Source organism: Polistes dominula, unplaced genomic scaffold (assembly GCF_049000335.1).
Source record: "Polistes dominula isolate Pdom_NZ unplaced genomic scaffold, Pdom_raw_medaka contig_31, whole genome shotgun sequence".
Taxonomy (NCBI): Eukaryota; Metazoa; Arthropoda; class Insecta; order Hymenoptera; family Vespidae; genus Polistes; species Polistes dominula.
Genome location: NW_028300925.1, coordinates 35918 through 60500, shown reverse-complemented (window position 1 = coordinate 60500; position 24583 = coordinate 35918). Strand labels below are relative to the sequence as shown.

Sequence of the window (24583 nt, the reverse complement as noted above, 5' to 3'; positions counted from 1 at the left end):
AAGAAAAAAACATTGCAATATCTTAAAAGATAACATATAATGTTGACTTTTATAAATAAACTCATTGATTGTAATACAGCGTTGTGTATCTAAATCAATGTAAATATTCTGAAAAATTGTATAAAGTGTGTTCAGATTTGCTTCTCATTGTTGTATATAATAAATGATTACTATAATTGATTATTATTTTGAATTATGTGTAAACCATTTTAGCTTCAACCATCATGTGAACAACAACAGCAACAACAATCATCGCCACAAGATAGTAGAATAAATCCATCAAGCACAGAAGGTGGAATAGTTTACGCGGAATTGGATTTAACTCAACAACAACAAGGCGGAACTCCACGGCGTTTGAACGAAGATAAAACTGAATATGCAGAAATCTTGTATACAAAACCAGAAACAACCGACGAGGAAACTCCAGATAAATAATTTTACGTACAAATTAAAAACGTTCACATTTCTCAACTCGTTATAAATTAAAAAAAAATCAATCTCTCTTCGTATTAATGTTGCTTAATATGATTATGCGGCATTTCGTGTACTTATTGACAAATTATATTTAAGAGAATAGTAGTTTAATGTTATTCTATATTTAGATAGTATACGAAGGTCCAAAAAATGTTTTTACTCTTTTTTTATCATTATATTTGTTAATAATCTTTATTTCTCTTCTTTTATTTTCTCTTTTTGTTCTTTTCAAATAGTTTCTAGTCATACTTAATAATGTTTCGAGTATGATGATTCGTGAAAGATCACGAATAAGAAGTAAAACAATGAAGATAAAAATGCTGAAAAATGAGAAAATTGTTTTAAGACCATAATAGTATGTATATACTATCTAAATATTAATCTATGTATCGTATTCGAGCACATACATATGTACTTAACTGAACACAAGATGCTTCTTCTTTTTCATTTTTTTAAATATACTGTTTTTAAGTTATCATTGTTACTCGATAAAAAAAAGAAAAAACATCTCGGCTAATCGTTCATATATTCTAAACAAAGAAAGTATCATGCTTATCTTTTTGTATCATTTTTTAATAATAATTTGTACAAATGTATCGAAAACGTCCATATGTGAAAGTAATAATTTGTACACACGTTAAGAAAATAATCAGTCAATTTTATCTATTTATTGAAATCATAGTAATCGATAGTAATCTCTTATATACATATATATATATATATATATTAATTTCCGATTTCAATGAAACAACAATTAGTTTAATGATCCACACTCGAATTATTAGTTTTATTAATTTAATTAATCTAAACGTATGTGTATAAATTAAAACATTCTTAATAATTAAGTTTGATAAGTTCGTTTAATGAATTCCAATTAACGTACAACATTGAATAAAATTAGTTCGTTTTGTATACAAAACTGCCTTTAATAAATAAATATGAAATTATTACAAAAAAGATATTTTTTAAATCTCAAAAAATAAGAAAATTTAATCTATATAATATAAATAGTATAATTCCATAAATGTTAATAATTTAGAAGATGATTTTAAAGTGTAAAACTTGTTTTAATTGTTTTTCATATATCATTCATCATCATCTGTGATAGTTTCGTCCATTAAAGTAGTATCAGATTCTTCTTCATCTTCATGATAAATCGTCCCTTCATCCGTTTCATCTTCAAAATCATTCTCTTTCAAGAAATCGTCCTCAACGATATCTTCCTTTTCGTCACGAGGTATGTCACGAGGTATGTCACGACGTATGTCACGATGTTGATAAGTTTTATACATTTCATCAGCCATATCGGCTGTTAATTTGTTAAATTCAATACGAGTATCATCCAAAATAAAACTACGTGGCTTGGAACAATCTAATGGTTTACTAATTATCGAAGTGCCTACACTAGAATCCGGATCGATTTTTCGAATGATCGTAGATTTGCTCAAATGACGACTCATAAAATCAATTTCATTAGGATAATCATCGCAAACTTTAAGTCTATCAGAGATAGACATTTTCGGTGGATAATGTGCTTCGAAAGTAGCAACCATATTCTTTTCACATTCTTCAGAAACGTGTTGTAAAGATTTAAGATCGAATAATAATGGAGAAGATTTCTTTATACGTTTGGATTGGCCTAGATTAAGATGCCACGTAGTACTAACAAGCATGCTATTTAAATTCTCCTTTTTCAATTGAGGAGCTAGAGAGGGTAATTGAGGATTTTCCAATTCATGAGCTTTTTCAACGCCAAGACCTAGTTTCCTGCTATACCATAAATAAGAATCAACTTCAGTTACAGTTTGACCTCCTGGAATTGATACGTCATATCCTTCTACTTTTCCTGGAATAGTTTGTAGAGGTTCCAAAAGTATCTTCCTTCTTGCGACATGTCCTTTGCTACTCAACTTAAAGTTTTCTTGTTCGAACGTAAATATCACAGGTGTTATACGAAATTCTAATCTTTGATTAGTATTCAATATTTTTGTAACGGCATAGACAAAAGAATTTAGATTTTTACAACGTAAAACATAAATAGCACCACGATCTTTATTAAATAACGGTGGACCGACCCAACAAGGATCACCTACGTAATATCCATCTTTAGAGAGCAAAGCACCCAATGTAATTTTGTTACATTCAATTAAAATATTTGGTGCATCGTCGAATGCACTTTTCAAAGCATTGGCTAAAGTTAATCTGTTACGACCACCATAAAGAATACCGCAAATAGGTTCTGAAAAATTGATCGTCCAAACGTGGGGAAATATTCTGAAACAAGGTTGTAAATTGTATCTATTTGAATGTTTCGAACATTTTTTGATTGAACTCTTCAAACTTTCGGTATAATAAGAATCCCCGCATATAACTGCTGAATCTAAGACAGCAGAATTCCATCTCGATGGATGACTTAAATATTGCATGGCTAATACAGCTACGCAAATAGCTGCTTGATTTTTACCAGCACGATTACCAAACTTTGAATCATAGCAACCGATTGTACCCCAAATCGAATATATTAAATCTGTTACTTCTATAACATAATTGTTCCAATATATTTTCATTTGTTTCTCTTTTTCTTCCTCGTTATTGTAACGTTTCTTCTTTTGTCTTTTTTTCGTTAATTTCTTATCACTTTTAATTATTTCCGGAGCATGATCAAAAGTCCAATGATAATCTAAATAAATCCACATTGGATCTTCTTGGAATTCGATTGACGGGGAAACGTTAACCGAATCAACGTGAAGTCGATGAATAAAAAATCCTGTTGACTCTTCCATTTGATTGAAACACATGTTTTTGACCATTTGACAAATACTTGAAAATATACACAAACATGCCACGCCATTGGTCAATACTTTTCTTCCATTATCGTTGCATTGATAAGGATCTAAGTAGTAATATGAATTAGTTGATCTTGAATACCAAAATCCGTAACAACAATTACTAAATTGTATGATACCACTACTATATTTAACAAAGTGTTTCTTCAAATATTTCCTTACCTATAAAATAATATCATATGATAATAAGATCATAATCAAATGATCTAAGTATCTAAATAAAACCTAATCCTATTAACTTACTTGAATATAAAAATCATTTCTCTCGGTACGAGGATCGATAGTAAATGGTACCAAACATGATGCACAATCGCGAAGATCAAAAATTCTATTCATCAAAGTAACATTCCTCAAAATATGTTCGGTGTGAAATTTGGGTTCGTGATATTCCCTGTAAAGACTTTCAGCTACTTCAATTATTTTATCGATCATTCCTGGAAGAGGACTCTGAATGATATCCCTCTTAAACATGACAGCTAAAATTGCTACGAAATAGCAACGTTTAACTCTAGGCTCTTTAACAGTTTCTCGATCACTTAGAGCAACGGTTCCCATTATGAAAATTGGTTTGGTTTCTGGAACAGTAGGTTTGAATATTGCTTCTAAGTCGTATGGCTCTGCTTCCATTTTATGTATTTCAGCTAAAGATGTCGTAGGTAGAACAAATTCGTGTAATCCTTTAACATCGGTGCAATCAGGATCTAGCTTTTTTGCATAAGAAATTGTTACGACTCTCATAATAAATTGGATCTCTTCAGTTTGATTGATCTCTTTTATAATAATCCTCAAAAATTCCTTTATATTCGTCGAAGTGATTATTCGTAATATTTTAGTCTTTTTGATTACCCACCAAGCAAAATAATTATCGTTAGTTTTGGTAACACCTATATGACTATCTTCACAGACGATAATTGCACCGGTATAAGCAGGACTATCAAAAACGTATTTTAAAGACATTGCTAAATTCCATCCCTCGATAGCATAAAGAGTTCCATAATGTAAAGGTACAAATACGGGACGAAATACATAATTAGCAATCTCAAATTCAAGTAAAAGACCATCAGACATATTACTGACAGTCGAATCTTCTGTTGCCAATATACTATCAAACGTATAATCGCAACTAGCTTCGAACAAACCTCTGATAATTCGTACAGACCATAGTACAGGATCATGGATCAATGACCAAGCCATTATGCAAAGATCTATAGGTGTAATAACTGAAACGTGTTCCTTAAATTTTCTATCGTATGGTTTTCTTCTTATCATTAATTTCATCAATTCGGATGGGTCACGATTCTCATTCATGAATCTTTCAATATTTGTTTTAAACGGTGCTAATAATGGCCTTGTTATTTCATCTTCTAATACAATTACGTCTAACATCGAAGCATCGTAGTATCGAATAGGGGAGAATCCTGGTTTAGTCATGTCATGTACAACGTCCAATTTACGTTCCGCTATGATCCATTCTGTCGATTCGATTAATGACGTTTCCGAATCACTTTTTCTTACTTCTTCTTCTTCTTCTAAATCAGCTGACTCCTCCTGTGGTACTTCTTCCTTAACTTTTTCAATACAATATTGAGTTTTCTTTTTCTTTTTCTTCTTCCTTTTTCGATCCTTTTTCGTTTCCATATGCGAGATAAACATGGTATATAATCGATAAGGTTGATCTGTAGTACCTCCTGCATTTTCTTCGATCCTTTCTAACATCGACGATAAATCATCACAGAATTCCATCAAACAAGCATATCCTTCTTCATTGGATTTACCATTCTCGTCACAAGCATAAGGATCGAAAAGATAATATCGATCATTATCCTTCCAAAAACCATAAGAAATATTTGATGTCACCAATATACCAGATTCATTATTTGTCATAAAAGTTTCCATAGCATTTTTAAGTTTATCAGCTTCACAATTTTCAGGATCGGCATATACAGATTGTTTCATAATTACAGTATACTTTGTATCGAGGATTTCAAAATTATGAAACCATCTAAGAGGTTTATATCGTAGTTTACCTACGCGTTGATAAATTTTGTTAGCCATGTAAATAAATTCATCTAAATTTATTCCACGAAAGTGATCTATGTTCAATCGAATTTTTCCTAATAAACACAACATAGCAGCATAATAACAAGCCTTGAAGTGACAAGATTCAATCTCGGCACGATTTTCAAGACGCATGTTCGATCGAAGTATAGCAATATTATCGTTGACCACCTTTAAATAATATTAAGAAATAAAATTTTTAGTATAGAAAAGAAAAACAAACAAACAAAAACAAAAACAAAAACAAAAACAAAATAAAAGACGATAAAAATTAGTTATCACCTTAAATCCTTCATCTTTCTTTTCAAAAAGTACTTTTTCTTTCTGATCTTTCGTATTTTGAACTGTTTTCATTTCTATTTTGTCTTCAACATCTATTTGTGGTTTATGTATTTTATCTTCCTATATAGAAAAACATTATTTTAAAATATATTTTTAAATCTTTCTATATTAGAAAATGATTAATTATTAATCCCATAACAAAATAACTAACTTGATGAAAAGCTTGAAAATTTGGAAACATCATTTCAAGGAGTACATTTTCAGTATCACAAATTATTTTCTTCGTGATAGGCTCTTCTTTTTCCATTTTCGACAATAGACATTTACGTTTCTTCTTTTCGATACAAAAAATTGATTTTTTAACATAAGTCGGTGTTTTAATAATAGGACCAAGTGGCAATAATTCAGGCATTATGCGAATTCCTGTTGGTATTTCAGGAATTTGTTCTAAATCAAAACTATCACCTTGATCTTTGCATATGAAAGAATTATCTTTTTCTAAATCGACATTTTGAATATATCTATCATTGATAGCTCTAAGTGGCATCAAATAAATTGGTAAGACGCGTGAATAAAGATATCTGCTGTTATTAAGTTTGATCATTTTAGCTGGCTTAACTTCTTTTTCCGAAACAGATAATATAATAGATTTATTTTGTGAATGCATCTCAGAAAGACCAATTTTCTTCTTAACTTCCAATCTTGAATCAATTGAAAACCTAGATACCAAAGAGTGTACGGATCTTTTAGCACGTTTTGCATCGAGAAGGATACCAAGTGTTGCTTTTGGTGGCATTACGTAAGGAGGTGGATGAGTGTATTTCAATTTTTCTAAAATTCTTTCTGGATGTACAATCTTTTGAATAAGTTCAACGTCAGTTTGTACTTTAACACTACCAGTCAACAAAGCTAAATTCAAACGATTAGGAGCATCAGGTTGATCCTTTTCTTCGATTATCAATAATGGAGAAATGATAGGTTTCTTTTTCAGCTTCTTCCAGAGCCTTCAAATGAGCTTCAACTTTGTCTTCTTCATCACCTTCATCTTCTTCCTCTTCTTCTTCTTCTTCTTCTTCTTCTTCTTCTTCTTTTTCTTCCTCTTCTTCTTCTTCTTCCTCATCTTCTTCCTTTCCTCTTTTCTCATCATCCGGCACTGTAATATCTCTCTCAAATGGAATCTCAGTTAGTATTGGTTTATCATCTTTTTCTAATTGTAATAAATCTTCATCGGTAATCGGTAAGAATTTGGTTTGAAATTTCTTCACCATAGTGTCATCTGGAATTTCAATTGGTTCGGAGACAGCATATTTGCCAGGTTGAATAGAATCCAATGCGACAAAATGAATAATAAAATCATTGTTGTTATATTCTAATATACCATAAAGAACATCAGTAAGTTCGTTAAGTGTGTCAACAACTGCGAATGATGCAGGATAATTTAAAAGTCTCCAACCTTCTTCATCACTTCCATAAGGATTAAATAAAAAGTATTTATCATTATCTTTCCATATGCCATACATTAATTTATTATTTTCTAAAACCAATTCCGTGTACTTAGCGAAATAACATTCCAATGCTTCAGCTAAATTCGCCAGAGGATGAGCTTCACCGATTAATAAATTCATTCTTGTTTTAAACATCACTTCGTTTTCGGCAAATTTTAATTTAACCGGTAACATTGATAAATCTAAATGACTCGGTGTTGGTAACATTTTTAAAATTCTTTCAGATTCTTCATCTTCGTCTTCTTCTTCCTCTTCTTCTTCAACCTCGGTATCTGTCTCTATTTCTTCTTCATCTTCTACTTCTTCTTCTTCTTCTTCTTCTTCTTCTCTATCCCCTTTCAATTTAGGCTTACCTTCCTTTATCCAATCAATAACATCTTCGTAAGTTTTATTACCAATATCTATTATCTGATCAAGATCGATGTTTCTCCATGTTGATGGATTCTTTAATTTTCTGTATGCCAAAGCCACCAATGCAACGATCAAACCTTGTCTCCCTTTATAACGAGCTTTATAATCAGGATGCAAACAATTTTTTGTACCTTGTACTATCAACCGATGAGGATTGATCACGTTGTAACCTGTGATTTGTTTTATTTTAGAATCTAAGATCGATTTGTCTTCTTCTTCTTCTTCTTCTTTTTCATTTTTTTGAATATCAATTCTTTTTTCTTCATCTTCTTTTTCTTCTTCTTCTTCTTCTTCCTGCTCATCGATAGTTGCCGCCTTAGTTTCTTTTGATTCAAGAGTCATAGCTGTTACAAAAGTTCTTGGCTCGTCATCCGTAAACATATATTGATTTATATTTCTCATTAAATCTGGAAACTGTGTTTCAGCATCTAGAAATTCGTCATATTCTAATCGTATTTTAGGTGTCATGTCTAATTTCTTTTCTACAGTTTCTTTAGAAAGTTGAGTCAACGATGCAAAAGGTCTACGATTAGTACCTCTATCACGATATATCACTTTTTCAAATGGACCATCCTGTATCATTCCAGTTTTCACGTAAAGTACTTTTATACCATGAATCAAAAAGGGATCTCTTTCTTTGCTAAGAGTATTTTCTAAAATAGTTTCTACCAATTGATTGATAGAACTATTCATGGTAACACATGCGGCATCTCTAGTACCATAAACCTTCTGTCGTTCTTCGCCATAATTTATTCGAAATCCTTCCTCGTCGCAAGCAAATGGATCCATGAAATAATATGTGTTATCTTCCTTCCAGATGGCATAAAAAAATTTTTTAATATCCAATATACCTGCGGTTTGAGTTTCGAAGAATTCACGTATTCCACTATCTATAGCAAGTTTACCTTTCTTCTTTTTACCATGACCAGGAATTACGTTTGGATGTAATTTGATTTTGGCCGAATAAACACCTAAAATTATATCACCCATGACATCTTCCAAACGTAATTCGAATTCTTCGTCCTCTAAATTTTTGTCTAATACTCTAACGAGATCGATTAGGTATATATTAGACTGATTAAAAATTAAATCGATCAAAGCGGTAGTCCACTTGTTGCCACTGACCAAACAAGAATAAACTATAGCGGCAAGTGCTATTATAAGATGTCCTCGACCACGAAGTAACTCAGGTATAACAGGATGCATCAAATGATAAGATCCTTGTACGACGGCACGAAATTTTTCTTGAATCTTATATCCGCTTGGTCGCCTTTGTGGTTTGCCTAATGATTTTTCAGGTTCGTCTGGATCATCGGCTGAAGAAAATGTTTCCACGCCGCTAATCGATATTGGATAAAGTACAAATGATTCGTTTTTAACGTTACTCTTTTCAAGAATTATAAAATAAACCCCTATCAAATCTTTGACTAAAAATAATTTAGCCGAACCATCTTCTCCATCTTTAGCTGGCTCGCAAGTCTCTTTCCTAGCTTGACCGTCAAATATATTAAAATATCTTGGTTCTTTCCAAATAGCCAAGTTCAAAATTGACGAGGTCAAAATTCCAGAATTGTGTCTTTTGAAAAACAGTTCCAAAGCTTTGACTAAATGCAATTCGGTTGGATCTTGCGAATGAAACTTGCCTGCGTAAGATGGATCCTTGATCGTTACGTTAACGTTTAATTTATTTTGAACAAATACGTTTCTTTTTAAATCCAAAATTGATAAACGTCGACGATCATCCGTATTTATATCTGCATAAGATTCACAATAAAACGTATCACCATCTTCGATAATTTGATCTATTACAGATTCGTTCCAACATCTTGATTTATATACTGCTGTTGTTGCGAACGCAGTGATTGCTATAGCTCCACCCTAATTTAAAAATTGTCACCTCTTATAACTTCAATACAAATGAACTGTCAAATTTTAGATGGATTTAAAAGCCTGTACCTGATGGCCTCGAGAAAGTGGTGAAAACTTGGACATATTAAGATGAGTAAGGCCAGAACGTACACCATACTTTACGCAAGCTGGTAATTCAGGTTTTATTGCAGTAAGCGAATAAGTGTCGTCAGGTAAATCGAGAATATCATTTAGATTTTGATATTCCTCTTCGAGATTCTCATCCAATTCATCACTACTCGGTGGATTATCATCAGCAGCAACAACATCCTCTGTTACTCGACCAATTGCATTTATCGTTTCAACTGAGACTACCTCGTCGCATTCATCAAGTTGTTTAAGTTTGTTGCTTAATTCTTGTTTTTTTTCTCTTTCCATTTCGGTTACTGATTTGTCCTTTTTCAAAGTTTGATCCATTTTTTTTTTATTCCCATAAATTTATTAGATTTACTAACATAACCTTTGTTATAGGTTATGTGATTAAATCGAATCCATTAATTTTAAGTAAATTTGTTCCTTGCTTTTTTTCTTTTTTTCTCTTTTTTTTTTAAACTTAAACTTTCTTCGAAATTATACACATTGCTCAATTGATTTTAAATAACATATTGATATTTTTATGTATACATATATATGTACTTGGAATTTGGACATTTGACATTAGAAAAATTATTCAAATATCGCAATGAATTTTGACATATTAAAAGTAACGTGTATTCGATGTATTTATTGATCGACTGAATGTTTCGTTTATTTCAAAATGTCACCAATCACAATTCTAAAATATAATTTTTAAAATTCCAAAGTAATGTAATATTTTAATTATCCAAAAATGTTAATACTTAAAAAAAAATATGATAATTAATAAATTCAAAATTATGGCAAGGTTAGATAAAAATTTCATTAAGATGTAAGAAAAAATAATAATGAAGGTAATATATTGAAGAATTTAATTGAATATATATTGTAATTACCTAATTCAAATATCTTATAATAAATCAAATTATTTAATTACTTTGTTAAGAAAAATCATCGTTAAATTAACAAATCCAAATAATCATGATAAGCATACAAAGTAATTGTGAAAAATATAAACGATGGAAAAAAGAGGAAGAACTTTTAAATGATCCGAAAAAACAGAAAATAAAAAAGCGTAAAAAAGAAATAACAGATTGTATCGAGGAAGAAAAGAAAACGGTGCCAAAAACTATTACCAAAATTCGTTACCGTAAATGTAAGAAAGACGAGAAAATGAAAGGAACAATTTTGAAACCAAAGCACGTGTCTTCTATCGATTTGTTATTAAAAAGAATTCAACCCTCATTAGAAGTTAGATATCAATTGGTAGATCATCGACACATTAATTGTTTTATCGAAAACGTAATTGCTCTGAAAGAAACTATGATGCAGCAAGAAAGTAAGATTCATAGCAATTATGTCTATATGAATGAAGAACATCAATGTCACGATAAGTTAATGAAAAAAAATTTAATCGTATCATTATTTATCAATAATATCCATTAATATTACCACCTATTGGTACATCATTATGATAAGAATTAAATGTTGAAAATTATCAAAAGCAAAGGTTAATTAATTACTGATTGTCATTAATCATTAATTTCTTTATATAACGTATACTCATCAATTCTAAACTGATATTAATTATTGTATTTTTTTTCTTTTTTTTTTTTTTTTTTTTTTTGTAAACACTCTAAAGTTCAAAAACTAATTTATGTTTTGCATTATCATTAAACTCGCTTTTAAATAGTACTTATTGCAGAAAAGAGAATTACGAAAAGGAATCTGGAAAAAAAGAAGATAAAACGAAAGAAGAAAGTTTCTAAAGGAGAGAACATGGTGAACCTTGAAATAGAAAATGAAGAAAATGCAGCAACAGCTGATTCAGAGAGAGAAAATGCAATTGCTGAAGAAACTACTGAAAATGAAGTAAAGGACGATGAGAATAAAGTTCAAGAAAAGAAAATTATGAAAACAGACAAATTTTGGTGCAAAAAAGTAGAAACAAAAATTGAATCTGAATCTGAATCTGAATCGGAAGTTAGCGAATGCGATAGTATTTGTTCATTCGATAGTGAAATCTGTCTTAAAAGTAAAATATAATACATAGGTATCTTTTTCATTATCTGATATATTTCCTCAAGGTAAATAACTAAAAATGAATTCGTTCAAAGACTATCATAGAAATTCAACATTCCATTCGTATTAATTTTTATTCATTATCAGTTAAACTTTACTTATACACCGAGATTTCTTATCTCTGTTTGATATAACCTAGACCTCTCTTAAACAATTTTATTTAATTTTAACTCTTCTCGTTAATATTTCAAATAAAAATATTCATTTTAATTATTTAAATCAATCGAAATTATATTAATATATCATTACATATTATGTTAATATATCAGAGATGAATAAATATGTAAAACAACTCCATTTAATTAAAATAATAATAAAATATATTATTATGTTTTAGGATTAGCATTAACTTTGGAAGATAAAAAAAAGATCGAACAGAATCGTCGACGTGTTGAATCCTTATCTAACTCATAATTTATAAAATTCTAAAAAAACAAAAAGATAAAAACACAATATAAAATAAAATCTATGAAAAATAAAGATTAAACGTAGAAAATGGAGAATTTGATAAGCATTGAGAAATATCGAATGAAAAGAATTTCAAAGGCAATAAATAAATATTGATAATAAAACTAAATGCACATATACATAAATTATTATATATATATATATATATTTATAGAACCTTTATCGAATATCGTTCATTTGCCATGGAACAATGAAAGTACTTTCTAGATTTAAATAGATAAAAGATGAATGGAATAATATATCTCTCTAATGTATCCAACCAACGTACTGTTTCTTATCAAATTCATTAGCTCAACAACGCATATTGGTTTTATCTCCTCAACATACCGGAAAAATAAATTTCCCCTTAAAATCTGAGAATTAGTACTGTAACAGAAGCTGTTCTATTAAGACACCAGAAAATTCGTTCAATTGATTTACGAAAAGATTCTTCTAAATCTTATAATTTCACAAATCAAAATTACTCAAAAATATTTTCATCATGTTTCCCATTGCAAATCTACTACCATCCCGTAAGTACTTTAATATCATTTTTATTAAATTGTATTATATGAGCAGTTTATTTTGAAACTAACTTTAAATTTTGGCCTAACTCCATAAATGTCTCATTTTATTTACAATAAAGTTATTACCTTTCCGACACTTTTGAAATAATATTGCAATAATCCTAGAGAACGAATAGTAAATTATTTTTTTTTTTTAATGACATTTTTACCACATGCAACCGGAAAATAATAATTGACAAATGGAGTTAGGCCACTTTCAAAATAAACTTTTTCATTATTCCATTAATCAGCAAATTTTCTTGTTACAAAATCTTCATGATTTTAAATATATTAGTAATAAATTACTTCAGAATAAAAAGATCATGTAAAAATGTAACTATTACAGTAGCTAACTCGATTTTTTTTTTTTTTTTTTTTGGAAAATAGAGTTAGGTTTATAAAACAAAACAAAAAGAATAGGAGAATTATTAAACTCTTATACAATTTTTAAACCTTGTTTATGTTTCATTTTAACACACATTAAGTAATAATCACAAAACAGCATAACGCGTACCATTTTGTATGTATAAAAATAGGTATTCTAAATATTATTTATTCAAAAAACTTCCTTGTGTCACATTAAAAAAATAATAATATTTCCTAACTTTTTGTGTTACGAGTCGCAATTATAGAAATATACAAAAAATAAAAGTAATATATATATAATCTGAATGCTGCGTTATTTTGCATAAAAAAGAATCGTGTGATTATCTTGATAAATAATCACACGATCCACTTATAAATGGAGCGTATGTAAATTAATGCATAACGCATAATAAATGCTTGTCGCAATCCGCTTATTATAAAATCAAAACAATTTTTTGTCATCACTTTAATAATATATACTACACATTTTATTTAATTTCTAATACTACGAAAGACTACTTTTAATTAATAAAATAATGTTAACATTGTAAAAAAATGGAACAAGAGAAGAATTTAATATATATATATATTGATATATAATTTATTGATATATAATTTCTATTTAAGGATTCACAAAATTTCTCACTCGAGATCAAATAGAGAGGCTATGGCAAAGAATTATCAAAGAGATATGTTTTTATCTAAATAGTACGAGAATTATTGGCTATACGGCTCCACCATCGAACATTTCTTACATCGTTACACCATTGGCTGTTAAATGTAAATATATTTTTAATATTTATTTAATAAAATGCAGTTAATAATTAATTACATGAACAATTATGATTTGAAACAAAAGTCTCATACAACACGGTATTTTGTAGGAACCTATCTACCGTGTTATAGAAGGGTTACTTGTATTATGAATGATTATAAATAGAAAATACAAATCATCCGTATAATTATCCGTATTATATTTGAAAGGACTTGTATTTGTTATTTTAAATGAACACAATATAAGTACTTTGTTTTCGTAAATAAGTATAAAAACAAATCAGTATAATTACTTTTAATACATATTTTTTGTTAAAGTGACTTAATTTTTTTATTTATTTATTTATACCAGAAAAGAAAAATTTACATAATAATAATAATAACAAATGTTACTACGTTTACTACATAGTAAATCCTACAAGAGATAAACATAGTTACCTGTACATAGGCTGGTACAAAACTTAAATTATTAATACTTAAGAACTAAGAAAAAAGATAAATATATTGAAATAACATTAATTAACTTTAGAATAATTTTCAACAGTGATATAACGGTATATAGTTAAACTATATCACATATTACATTTTTTAATTGACGCTTGATAGTATAAGGATTATTCGTCATTTCTTAGAGATCATTAGGTAACTTATTGAATACTTTAATAGCTACAACGTAACTATTTTTACTACTCATTGTTTTTTTTAACTTTGGCACTTGAATATTTTTTTGCCTTCTATTATGTATAACTTTAGAATAAGCGACTCTTAACTTATCATAGTGAAATACTAATGAAATCAAGGTGAAAATTTGAGTTACGTTTAATGGAACTGTACCTACATAAAATTTATTTTTGTAAATTATCTTAACAGCCTTGTCTGCACTCGTTGAAGCAAATACAGTGGGTTTTACGTTATTTATACGTTAACCTTAATTTATTATTTCTTCCTTTTAACTTTTGTTACAATAGAAACACGTTTTAATGGCTTAAGGACAATGAAGAAATTAAATAATTAATATGAAAAATATCATACTTCCTAAAAACATACACGATAAAGTTTTATTACAAGAGTATTGATTTCGAAAATTATCGTATTTGTATATATATATATATATATCCTGTGATTAAATAAGAAATATAATTAATATATGACGAACGAAATTTACACGAATTAAAAAAGAAAATTTATAAAAATACTTTATTTTCTAAGTAAAAAAAGGAAATACACAAGATCGAAATATATTTCTAGAGAATATAAACTTCCAAGAGACGATTAACTTTTCAAACCAAAATTTAATTTATTACAATCGATCTTCATCTTGTAACTATTATACATTCATTTTCAAAATAACGCTATGAATAAGTATTGTAAATACAATTAAGTAATAAGTACATAAGAAGAATAAATTATGAGAAGAGAACAATAAACAAACAAAAAAACTTAACAAACCATTATTCAGTAGATATAACTTATAATATTATTATTTTATTTTTAAATAATTGATTATACATACTTACAGAGTATACAAGAGGAAATAATTATAGCCTATTCGAAAATTATTAATCCACATCTATCATCAATAATTCCGATCGAATTGTAGAAATGATCGTATAATGAAGGATCTTGAAATGATTACTAAAAAAATATGAAACGAGGTGTATAATTGCAAGGTCTATCTTTTTTTTCTTGAAAATTCTGTAGGAAAATAAATTCAAATAAAGTTAAATAATAATTGCAACAATTCCAGTCCTAGTATTGAAGCTAAAGTCCATAAAGCAGCAGCAGCAGCAGCATTTAAAGACATTAAACACTTTAATAATCGGCAAGTAAATGGATCTATTATAACTACGTGCAAACGTAAAAACAGATAGTACTATTGGTTTGACATAGACTTTTAGATAATATCTGTATATCACTTATAAGTGTACGTTCAGAAAAGTTTCCATAATGAAGGAATGGATTTCTATGCAGAAAATCCATATTAATTATTATTCAATTGATTTTTAAAAAGGATCATTTTTCTTCCGATTGACACTTTTAAACTGTATACATTATTTGCTTTATTCTATAATATCAAGAATATATACATTGAGATCTTTATCATTTCAATAACTGCGTCAAATTCAAATTATGATTACGTATTTATTATGACTTCATAAAATATTTATACTTTTGATGAATAAAGTAACGCATTTAAAAGATTTAATAAAAATTTTTTTATAATAAAAAAGAATTTATTAAGAGATAAGTAGAATAAATTGAACAAAGATATACTTTAAATATTTTTATAATAATAAATAGGTAGATAAATAATGCTGATTAATATATATTTATGGTGAAATTAATTTTCCTTAAATGCATAATCAGCATTACGAAACTATTCTTCGAAAGTATAATTCTTTGAACCTTGTTAAGATTAATTTATTTCTTACTACGTAATGACTATCATAGAATATTTTTGCATAAATCCATCTATTAACGATCACTTACGATCTTGATCAATGTCTGTTAATTGTCAGAGATTCGTTGAGATTTTAAATGTAAAAGTTAAGCCTATTATATCTTATGATGTGAAATTTTCCGATGAATACTTTTTCTTATTTTCGACAAGACAAAACAGGTTACGAGGAGAGCAGCAAGAAGTTGCTGGTTGAATCGTTTCAATCCCCACTTACTTTCTTTTTAAAACCATTAACGTCGAAACTGGAAGATCCAGTTATATTATATTGGCCCTGTAACGAAATTTAACAATGGTATTTTCGGAATTTCATCACAAGACAAAATATTTGATTATTATTTTAATTTTGTTGAAAAATGCTAATTGTCTTCTTTTCAACAATAGCTTCTGCAAATATATTTTACGTGAATATAAATTCACTAATTTTATTATGGGAATATAAGTATCTCATATACACGATTATTTTAGTAATGTATATTAACTTTATTTATCTGTGATATTAATAAGTTTGATCGATAAACAAAATAAACAGCAGCATATTCGATGCATTTTTAATAAGTTAATTAAAACATCAATTTTCTTCATTATATTACATGATCTATATTACTTATCTGAGAACTGTCCATTTATATTTTTTATGTTTACATTTCAAGATTACATTTTTATGTAATACTTGTTCTTATATGAACTCGAAAATTTAAAAAAATAATCTATAATTTATTCCCATTGAAATTTTATTTCAATGTTAACGAAATAATTAGTTTTAATAAATAAATACTCACAATACGCACTGACAAAACAAAAAACGAAAAAAAAACGAGAAGAAAGAATTAAAAAAATACAATACTTTGCATTAAAGAATAGAAAATTATTTATCTTTTAGGCAAATTAAGTATCATCAATAACGTCGAAATGTTATTCCGGCATATTGACCTTTCTCTAAATGGAAAAAGATGTGTTTTTACATTTTAATGAAATAAAAATTTATACGCGAATAATTTAATCACTTCCACTAAATAAAAAATATACCTAAACTATCTATTATTTACAATGAATATCGAATATTTAAATGATCACTATTTAAATTCGCATAAATTTTGTCATTTGTATGTTTCATAAAACTAACGATCACAAATACTTGTGATACTCTTACTTTTATACTATTTAATTATAATTTTATTCTCCGTATTACGAATTCGAGTCTTTTCTTTTGAATACTACTACCAAAAATCCTTAATCGCATCCTTTTATCATTTCTTTGAAATCAACGCAGCACACGATTTTAGTCATGGGTTTCTCCAAACAGGTCAGCCCATCCATGCTATTAAACGTGCTCATGTTGCTTGACTATATAGTAATCGGCCGGAAACTACAATATAAAAATATAACATGGCTAAACCGTTAACTTTTATTTGGAAATATAAACTATTTATTGCGAATAAAGAAAATTTTCAAAGATAACGATATTATAGGAAAAAAGTTATTTTTTAATTGGCCATTTCTGTAGACCAATTAAACGATCAACGTTTGTCGATTTACGTCATGGGCTGATTTCCTCTTTCTTCTCAATCCTCCTCGTTGCTCCCTGCAACTCTCCTAGCAAAAAAATTTCGGAATGCATAATTAGTACGACCTGAAATCCGTGTTTATAAAAGAAAGAAATTAAGAAACGCTGTAAAAAAGAAACAAATAGAATACACTTTTCCATATTTCTAGAATTTTCTTGATATCGAATTTCTGAAATAAATCATAAAATAACGTAAATAACGTAAATAACGTAAATAATATGTTATAAATAATATATATTTATATTTATATATAATATATAATTCTTCTTTTCTTCTTCTTCTTCTTCTTAGTGGTAGGTCTGTGCGTCCTGTTTTAAATATATATGTTCAAAGTAGTCACTTGAAAGTACTTTAAAAAAACTACAAGTTGCATAGAACTTTAATAAACTTTTCATTTGCTTACAAAGATTAATGAAGTACTACTTCCTACGCTAATCGTTAGGTCAAAGCACAAAAGTAAAGAAGGAAAGATTAATTAGAAATTTATGGTAAAACATCATAGGAATACAATTACGTACCAATGCAGCTAATAAATGATAACATCTCGTCTACCATTTGTCTTCTAACTAAATATCACGATTATCTCAATACTACTTTTCTCTCAAAGTAAATTCATATTTTTCTAACCGTCCTTCTGAATATTTATAGATTATATCATGTTTGAAGATTCACCAAAATACGAATACCTACATTAAGAGGTGTAACACCACTATAGAGCCTGAAAAAAAGCCTTTTTTTTTTGGGGGGGGGGGGAATTTTTTTGTCTGAATTTTAGATGTCTAAAGTACACTTTAAGCTAAAAAAAATAAAAATCGATTTTTCAAAAATTCTATAGTGGTGTTACTCCTTAATCTATCTTATTCCTTCAATGATTTATAAATTTATATATTTTTTTAACACTTACATATTATCATCTTGTTCTGAACAATGAAAATTCATTGAAATGTAAAGAAGATGAATTATAGTATGAACGAGGAAGAATTCTTAAAAATATATTTATAGCTAAATATGTTTTTGTAGTCATTTTAAAATTCGCATGTTTATAAATTCCGTGCTACAAACACGTAAAAGTATTATAACTTATAACAGTGATTCCCAAAGTGGGCGATTTTGAGATCCAGGGGGACGATGACTGACGACCACGACCACAGGTGAACTTTGGAGGTGAGGGAAATGAAGTACTAAAAAGGAAAAACTGTCAGCGAAGGCTGTCAATAGTAATAAAGTTACAAGGAAATTCCCTCATTTAGGCTTTTTTGTGAGATTGGTGGACGATGAAGCGATTGAAGAGATGCGATTGATAGGTGTGCATTAAAAAAAAGGTCAAAAAGGTCAAAAAAAAAAGGTCATTCTATCAAATTCCTGTCAGATTCCTGAGGTACAGTACTAAAAAGCAAAAACAAAAAGGGGGAGGGAATATTTTTGCAGAGAAAAGGGGGCGATAGAAAAAGTTCCAGTTTGGGAACCACTGACTTATAATAACTTCATTTATTTATTATATTATGTATTAACATAAATCATCCTAGATCATCCACATTTTTGTTATTTATACACCAATTATTCTCCAGTATAGAAAATATTATAGTTTTTGAATATTCCGTTTGAGTTTCTATTTATCAGCAAGTTTTATTATATCATAAAGTAAAAAGATAATATCCCAATAGATGGAAAAAAACAAACCGTAAACACAACATTTAATCGAGAAATGATTTGTGATGATTACATCAGATAATATAAATGACATTAAATTGCTTCGCAAATAACTATTTGGCAAGTTCCACGATGACATTACCGAAGAAAAAACAGATAGTTATAATAATCATAAGAAAAGACAAAATAAGGAAAATCGTATCAAGACATTACTCGAGGATTACAATTTGATTTATCTGAATTCTAAAAAGAAACATCCATCTGTTGCAATTACATGTACATTCCAAAAGAGAGAGTGTATAATCAGTTGTAAGGTTACAATAATCTTGAAAAAATTCCAGAAAATAATTTCAACTATAGCAAATTATATAATATTATTGATCTTAATATGAAAAAATAGCCTTGTTAACAAAAACAGTATTTATGAAAAAAAAAAATTATTACAACAAGATACCTCAATAGAACAAATAATGAAGTAAAATCGAAGAACGTTATGCAAATACCTAATATTACATAAACGAAGTAACATAATTTTTGTAAGATTTAACTTAAAATAAATTAAAACTTTCTCTCATACATATGTATTTGTATATATACACATATACAATCTTATAACAAAATATTTATCCGACTACATGACCTTGATATTTAGCATCATGTTACTTAAGAATGAAGTCTAAATTTTTTCATAATTTATAAGATATATTCTACAAATCAATTTGTCTTATTAATTAATGGATTTATTATATTTTGTCCTCTCAATGAATAATTAAAACTTTTCAATTTATATTTTGAAAATTAAAAAAATATTATATATGTTAGGAACAAATCAATAGAAAAATAAAATTAAACAATGTTTACACTAACAATATATGATCGTGAAAAAGTAATCTGAATGAGAACAAAAACTTCGACTTGTATATTCTAGAAGAATCATAATTTATTCAAAAGAGCATGAGAAAGAGAAAGAGAAAAAACATAAATATATCTTTAGATTATTACGTCATTTATTATCTCGGATTAAAAAACAAATCATGCACCGCTTGAATAGATTTTCTATTTCAAATAAAATGTTAATACAAAAAAGAAAAAAAAATTTAGAAATAAGATCAAAAACATTTTGTACAAAAAAATATCTTTTAATAAAATTACTTTTCGTTCCAAGGATTCATAAAAAAGGTAAAATAATACCATGGAATTTGCAACGATGTTATTTTGGTACCACAACCTTAAAAACCAGAAATGGAAGGTAAAAAAAGGGCATAAAAAAAACGAGCATCGTTGAATGTAAAACAAGTCAGTAAAAAAAAACAAAAAACAAAAAAAAACAAAATAAAAAACCCTTTAAAAGGTTACCCCCTTTCTTTCGAAGAATCTAATCATTAATGGCAAAAAAGGGACAAAAATATAAAAATACTGGAATGCAAAAAACGAAATAAAACAAAAGAAACAGGATATAAAGAGAAAGAAAAAATAATAAGAGAAAGAGAGAAAGAGAGAAAGAGAGGGAATATATATAAATGGAGGAAGAAATCAACACAATCTGATTGGTCAGAGTTCCACGTGCTTTGAAAACACAGTGAAAGAAGAGAGAGAGAGAGAGAGACAGGTATGAAGTTCCCATACGGGGTGGGGATAGTAGTATATTTTTCGAAGTCGACCGATCCACGTTTCTATCACTTTCGTATGGTATTGCATGGTGCTCACACCAACAGCTAGATTACTATATAAATTCTTTTGACAGTAGAATTGGAATTTATACGTGATTCACAGGATCACTCGGACGATCCTGAAGAAGATATTATCACAAACTAATTAAAATTGAAAATAAAACAAATAATGGAATACATGTGTATACATATTTGAAAATTATTTCATTTTATTAAAAAGATATATTCTTTCATTGTTAGTGATTTCGATATCAATCGATCGAAAGATAGATCGATATTATTAATCTGATTGTGTTAATTATTTAAAAGAAAAATTTGTGGTGAAGTGTATATACGCCATGAAGGATATATTAATAATTTGGAATAGACTGACTGAACGTAGACGTTCTACAGTGAATAATAATAATAATAATAATTTTACTGCTAACGGTACAAATGAACATGATGAGCTAACGATATCGCGAAATACAAGAAACCGGAGAAAGTCTTCGGTTTTAATGAATCAGTTTTTCAATGCAACAACAACCTTACCGATACAACATAATGACAGACAGAAGCAATTACGAAGTGAGTAGTAATTTTTTGTTTACTTTTTAAGAAAACTGAATAAAAATAATAATTCGTTTACGATATTCGGTTACGTTCACCACTTGCCACTCATACTCTTTCTCTCTCTCTCTCTCTCTCTCTCTCTCTCTCTCTCTCTCATGAATTTATCAAACATCTACTATTGTATTTCTCGATCAAATAACATACACAGTAAACACTAATTTTCAAGCATTAAAGACTTACTTATGTTGGAGATTATAATTTTTCAATAGTGATCAATAATATTTAACTTCTCTATTTGTAAAAGTAGAACTAATGTGTTTATTCCATGTTACTTTTAAGGCTTTTCTTTAATTTTTCGAATATCTACAAATAACATAGACGATAGAAAAACGTATGACGATACTCGAATACGAATTCATTATGCATTGTTATAAATAATATAAACCCTTGGAACGATACAATCTTTCAGAAATTCATGTAAAACACGTGTAATGCAAGTAATGCTTATATATTGCATTATAAACGCATATACATTGACATTATATCATACAATGACCGTATTAACAATTTATTCCAGATAATTAACTCTATGAATAAAAAATATAGATAAAAAGTGAAAAAAAAATGTAATCCAGTTTTCTTGAGAAAAACGTTTAGTACGTAGTAAACACTTCGTTAACAATAATATTCTCGCACGACATTAATTATTGATAAATGTTAGACATATAACTTATAACAGACGTTTGAAATGTTCAAATCAAACTAAAAGGAAAAAAACAAATCAATCATTATCTTAGATAATAATCCAATTTTTTCAACTTTTTTTTCTTTTTTTTATTTAAAAAAGAAAAAAGGACCCTCATGAATATTATAGATCATTCTTCTAGATAAAATATCAATTATACGTTTTATATATGTAACACATTTTTTTTTTTCAAACAATCCTTCTGTCTTCTTGTGGATTCATTGTCATTTCTTTTTTTGTTATTTCTACAGTAAAAACTATGTCGATTAATATGATATTATATTGTCAATATATAACATCTCGATCACCTCAAAATATTTGAAATAATTTAAAAAATTATAAATAATAAAAAATTTATATTTGTCTAAGATGATACGTTTAAAACTGCGCGATGATCAAACCGCTATGACTATAATGAAACAATTAACAATCGAAACACGTTCATCATTTACAAAAACATTATCCTTCCGAGATACATGACTGAGACGGAGTCCTTGTAAAATAATATATAAAACTTTTCTGTCCTATTTATTGTAATAAATGATTATATCCTCGAACATTCAAAGATACGAATATAAACTTAAATTAATCTTAACAAAAGAAAATTAAATAAGAAACTAAACATTCCTTAGATGAACTTAGATTACAAGTGAAAAAGAAAAAGAATATTGTTTTTTATCTAAAAATATTTTTATATATATATATATATATATACTTACCAATTTTAAGGTTGTTGATTACAGACTTTGTTTGATCTAGCACATAAAACATTTTTCCTTCGTTCGAAACCTTTCACCGTTTTCAATACTTATTCGTTTTATCATTCGACCTAATGAAAAAAGAAATCACTAATTATTACACATGTCACAAAGTTGTATTTGTCAATTAAAAAAAAAAAAAAACAATTACAATCGGCTCAATTACTTCACATCAACATAAAATCCTATGTACAATTTTATTAAAGAATCGATGCACGATCGAATAAAGCTATTCGAAAGGATTCCAATGAAATCGAACTTTTATTTGTAAAATATAATTTCTATATTAAATATGTATGTTTTTTTATCTCGTGTACATACAAAATAATAATAATAATAATACCTAATAATAATAATAATAATAATAATAATAATAATAATAATAATAAAACACACATGTTGTTTAAAAAAAAAGAAATTTTTTTAAAGCAGCACGATGAACTCCGGAAGAGTAGACCTCTCGCGAATAATAGACTAGACTTTAAATAGGAACACTACTATTATATATTTGTATATATAGCATATCTTTGTTCAGTATTATAAAGGTTGTTATATTATTCGTAACGCATACACTAGCTTTTAATCGTTAGTTTGATACATGCCTAGAATATGTTATAGTTCTTTCTGTGAGGCCTGAAGATAATTTAATATGAAAATCTTCATATAATTCTTGATAAATAATAAAAAGTTAACAATACTTAACTATTATCTCAATATCTTCGTTACGCGAAATTTTATATTTAAAAAAAATATAACATAAGAAAAATTAAATAAAAGAAACAGACTACAAAATTTGATCCATTCAATTTTAATTTGTGCATCAAAGCTTTTAAATACCTATACAAAGAAATGCGATGATTATTAATTCATATAAAAAAAAACAAATTTCTTGTTTCTTTTATCTCATATAAATATATGTTTCTGAAACATTTTCTACAAATTAATTAATCGTCGGAATATTAATTATTATAAAAAAAAAGATACATATATTAAATATTATAAACGAATATATATTTATATGTTATAAGAAACGTATTAGATTGTTGTATTTACGAACAAAGACGTAGAATATATTTGTGGAAAATGAATTATTGTAGGTTTTTTTTTTAATAAACCGGTTTAAAGTGAAGAAATAGAAGTATAAGTGTTTCATCAAAAATTTCCATTCTTCAACACCGATCTTATTTATTCATGTTATAATATTGCATTTACATATATATATATATATATATATATATATATATATATATATATATTATAAATAATTAATTGTAAATATGAAATTTTAATTTCTAATCACAAAATAATGAAAATAATTCATCAAACTAAAATAATAAAAATGATCTATTTTAAATCGCGTTCTTATAATTTTTGTATAATCTATTAAA

General features: G+C 27.6%; 4 protein-coding genes across 9 annotated transcripts in view; 3 read left to right on the top strand and 1 right to left on the bottom strand.

The window, feature by feature from the left end:
- Positions 1-1042, top strand: part of Fas3 (fasciclin 3) — a 247531-nt gene extending 246489 nt beyond the window's left edge. For all 5 annotated transcript variants that reach the window (XM_089171407.1, XM_015317646.2, XM_015317645.2 and 2 more), the window contains one exon: positions 214-1042. In XM_089171407.1, coding sequence (XP_089027533.1) covers positions 214-435 — 222 coding nt within the window. In that variant the 3' untranslated portion in view covers positions 436-1042. The remainder of the gene's footprint in view (positions 1-213) is intronic.
- On the bottom strand, positions 664-7372 carry LOC107064640 (uncharacterized). The gene is made up of 5 exons (XM_089170953.1): positions 6815-7372; positions 5872-6654; positions 5661-5780; positions 3564-5549; positions 664-3482 (listed from the first exon to the last, which is right to left on the bottom strand). The coding sequence occupies exons 1-5, from the start codon at positions 7370-7372 to the stop codon at positions 1560-1562; spliced, it is 5370 nt and encodes a 1789-aa protein (XP_089027079.1). The 3' UTR covers positions 664-1559.
- A 3913-nt stretch (positions 7373-11285) lies between these two features.
- Positions 11286-12322, top strand: LOC149032935 (uncharacterized). The gene is made up of 2 exons (XM_089171323.1): positions 11286-11594; positions 11979-12322. The coding sequence occupies exons 1-2, from the start codon at positions 11339-11341 to the stop codon at positions 12053-12055; spliced, it is 333 nt and encodes a 110-aa protein (XP_089027449.1). The 5' UTR covers positions 11286-11338; the 3' UTR covers positions 12056-12322.
- A 130-nt stretch (positions 12323-12452) lies between these two features.
- LOC107064675 (scavenger receptor class B member 1) overlaps positions 12453-24583 on the top strand; it is a 23137-nt gene continuing 11006 nt past the window's right edge. The window contains exons 1-2 of one of the 2 annotated variants that reach the window (XM_015317644.2): positions 12453-12621; positions 13648-13800. In XM_015317644.2, coding sequence (XP_015173130.2) covers positions 12591-12621; positions 13648-13800 — 184 coding nt within the window. In that variant the 5' untranslated portion in view covers positions 12453-12590. Of the gene's footprint in view, positions 12622-13647; positions 13801-21093; positions 21708-24583 lie in introns of those variants that run through there. The other variant, XM_015317643.2, reaches the window with a different exon arrangement.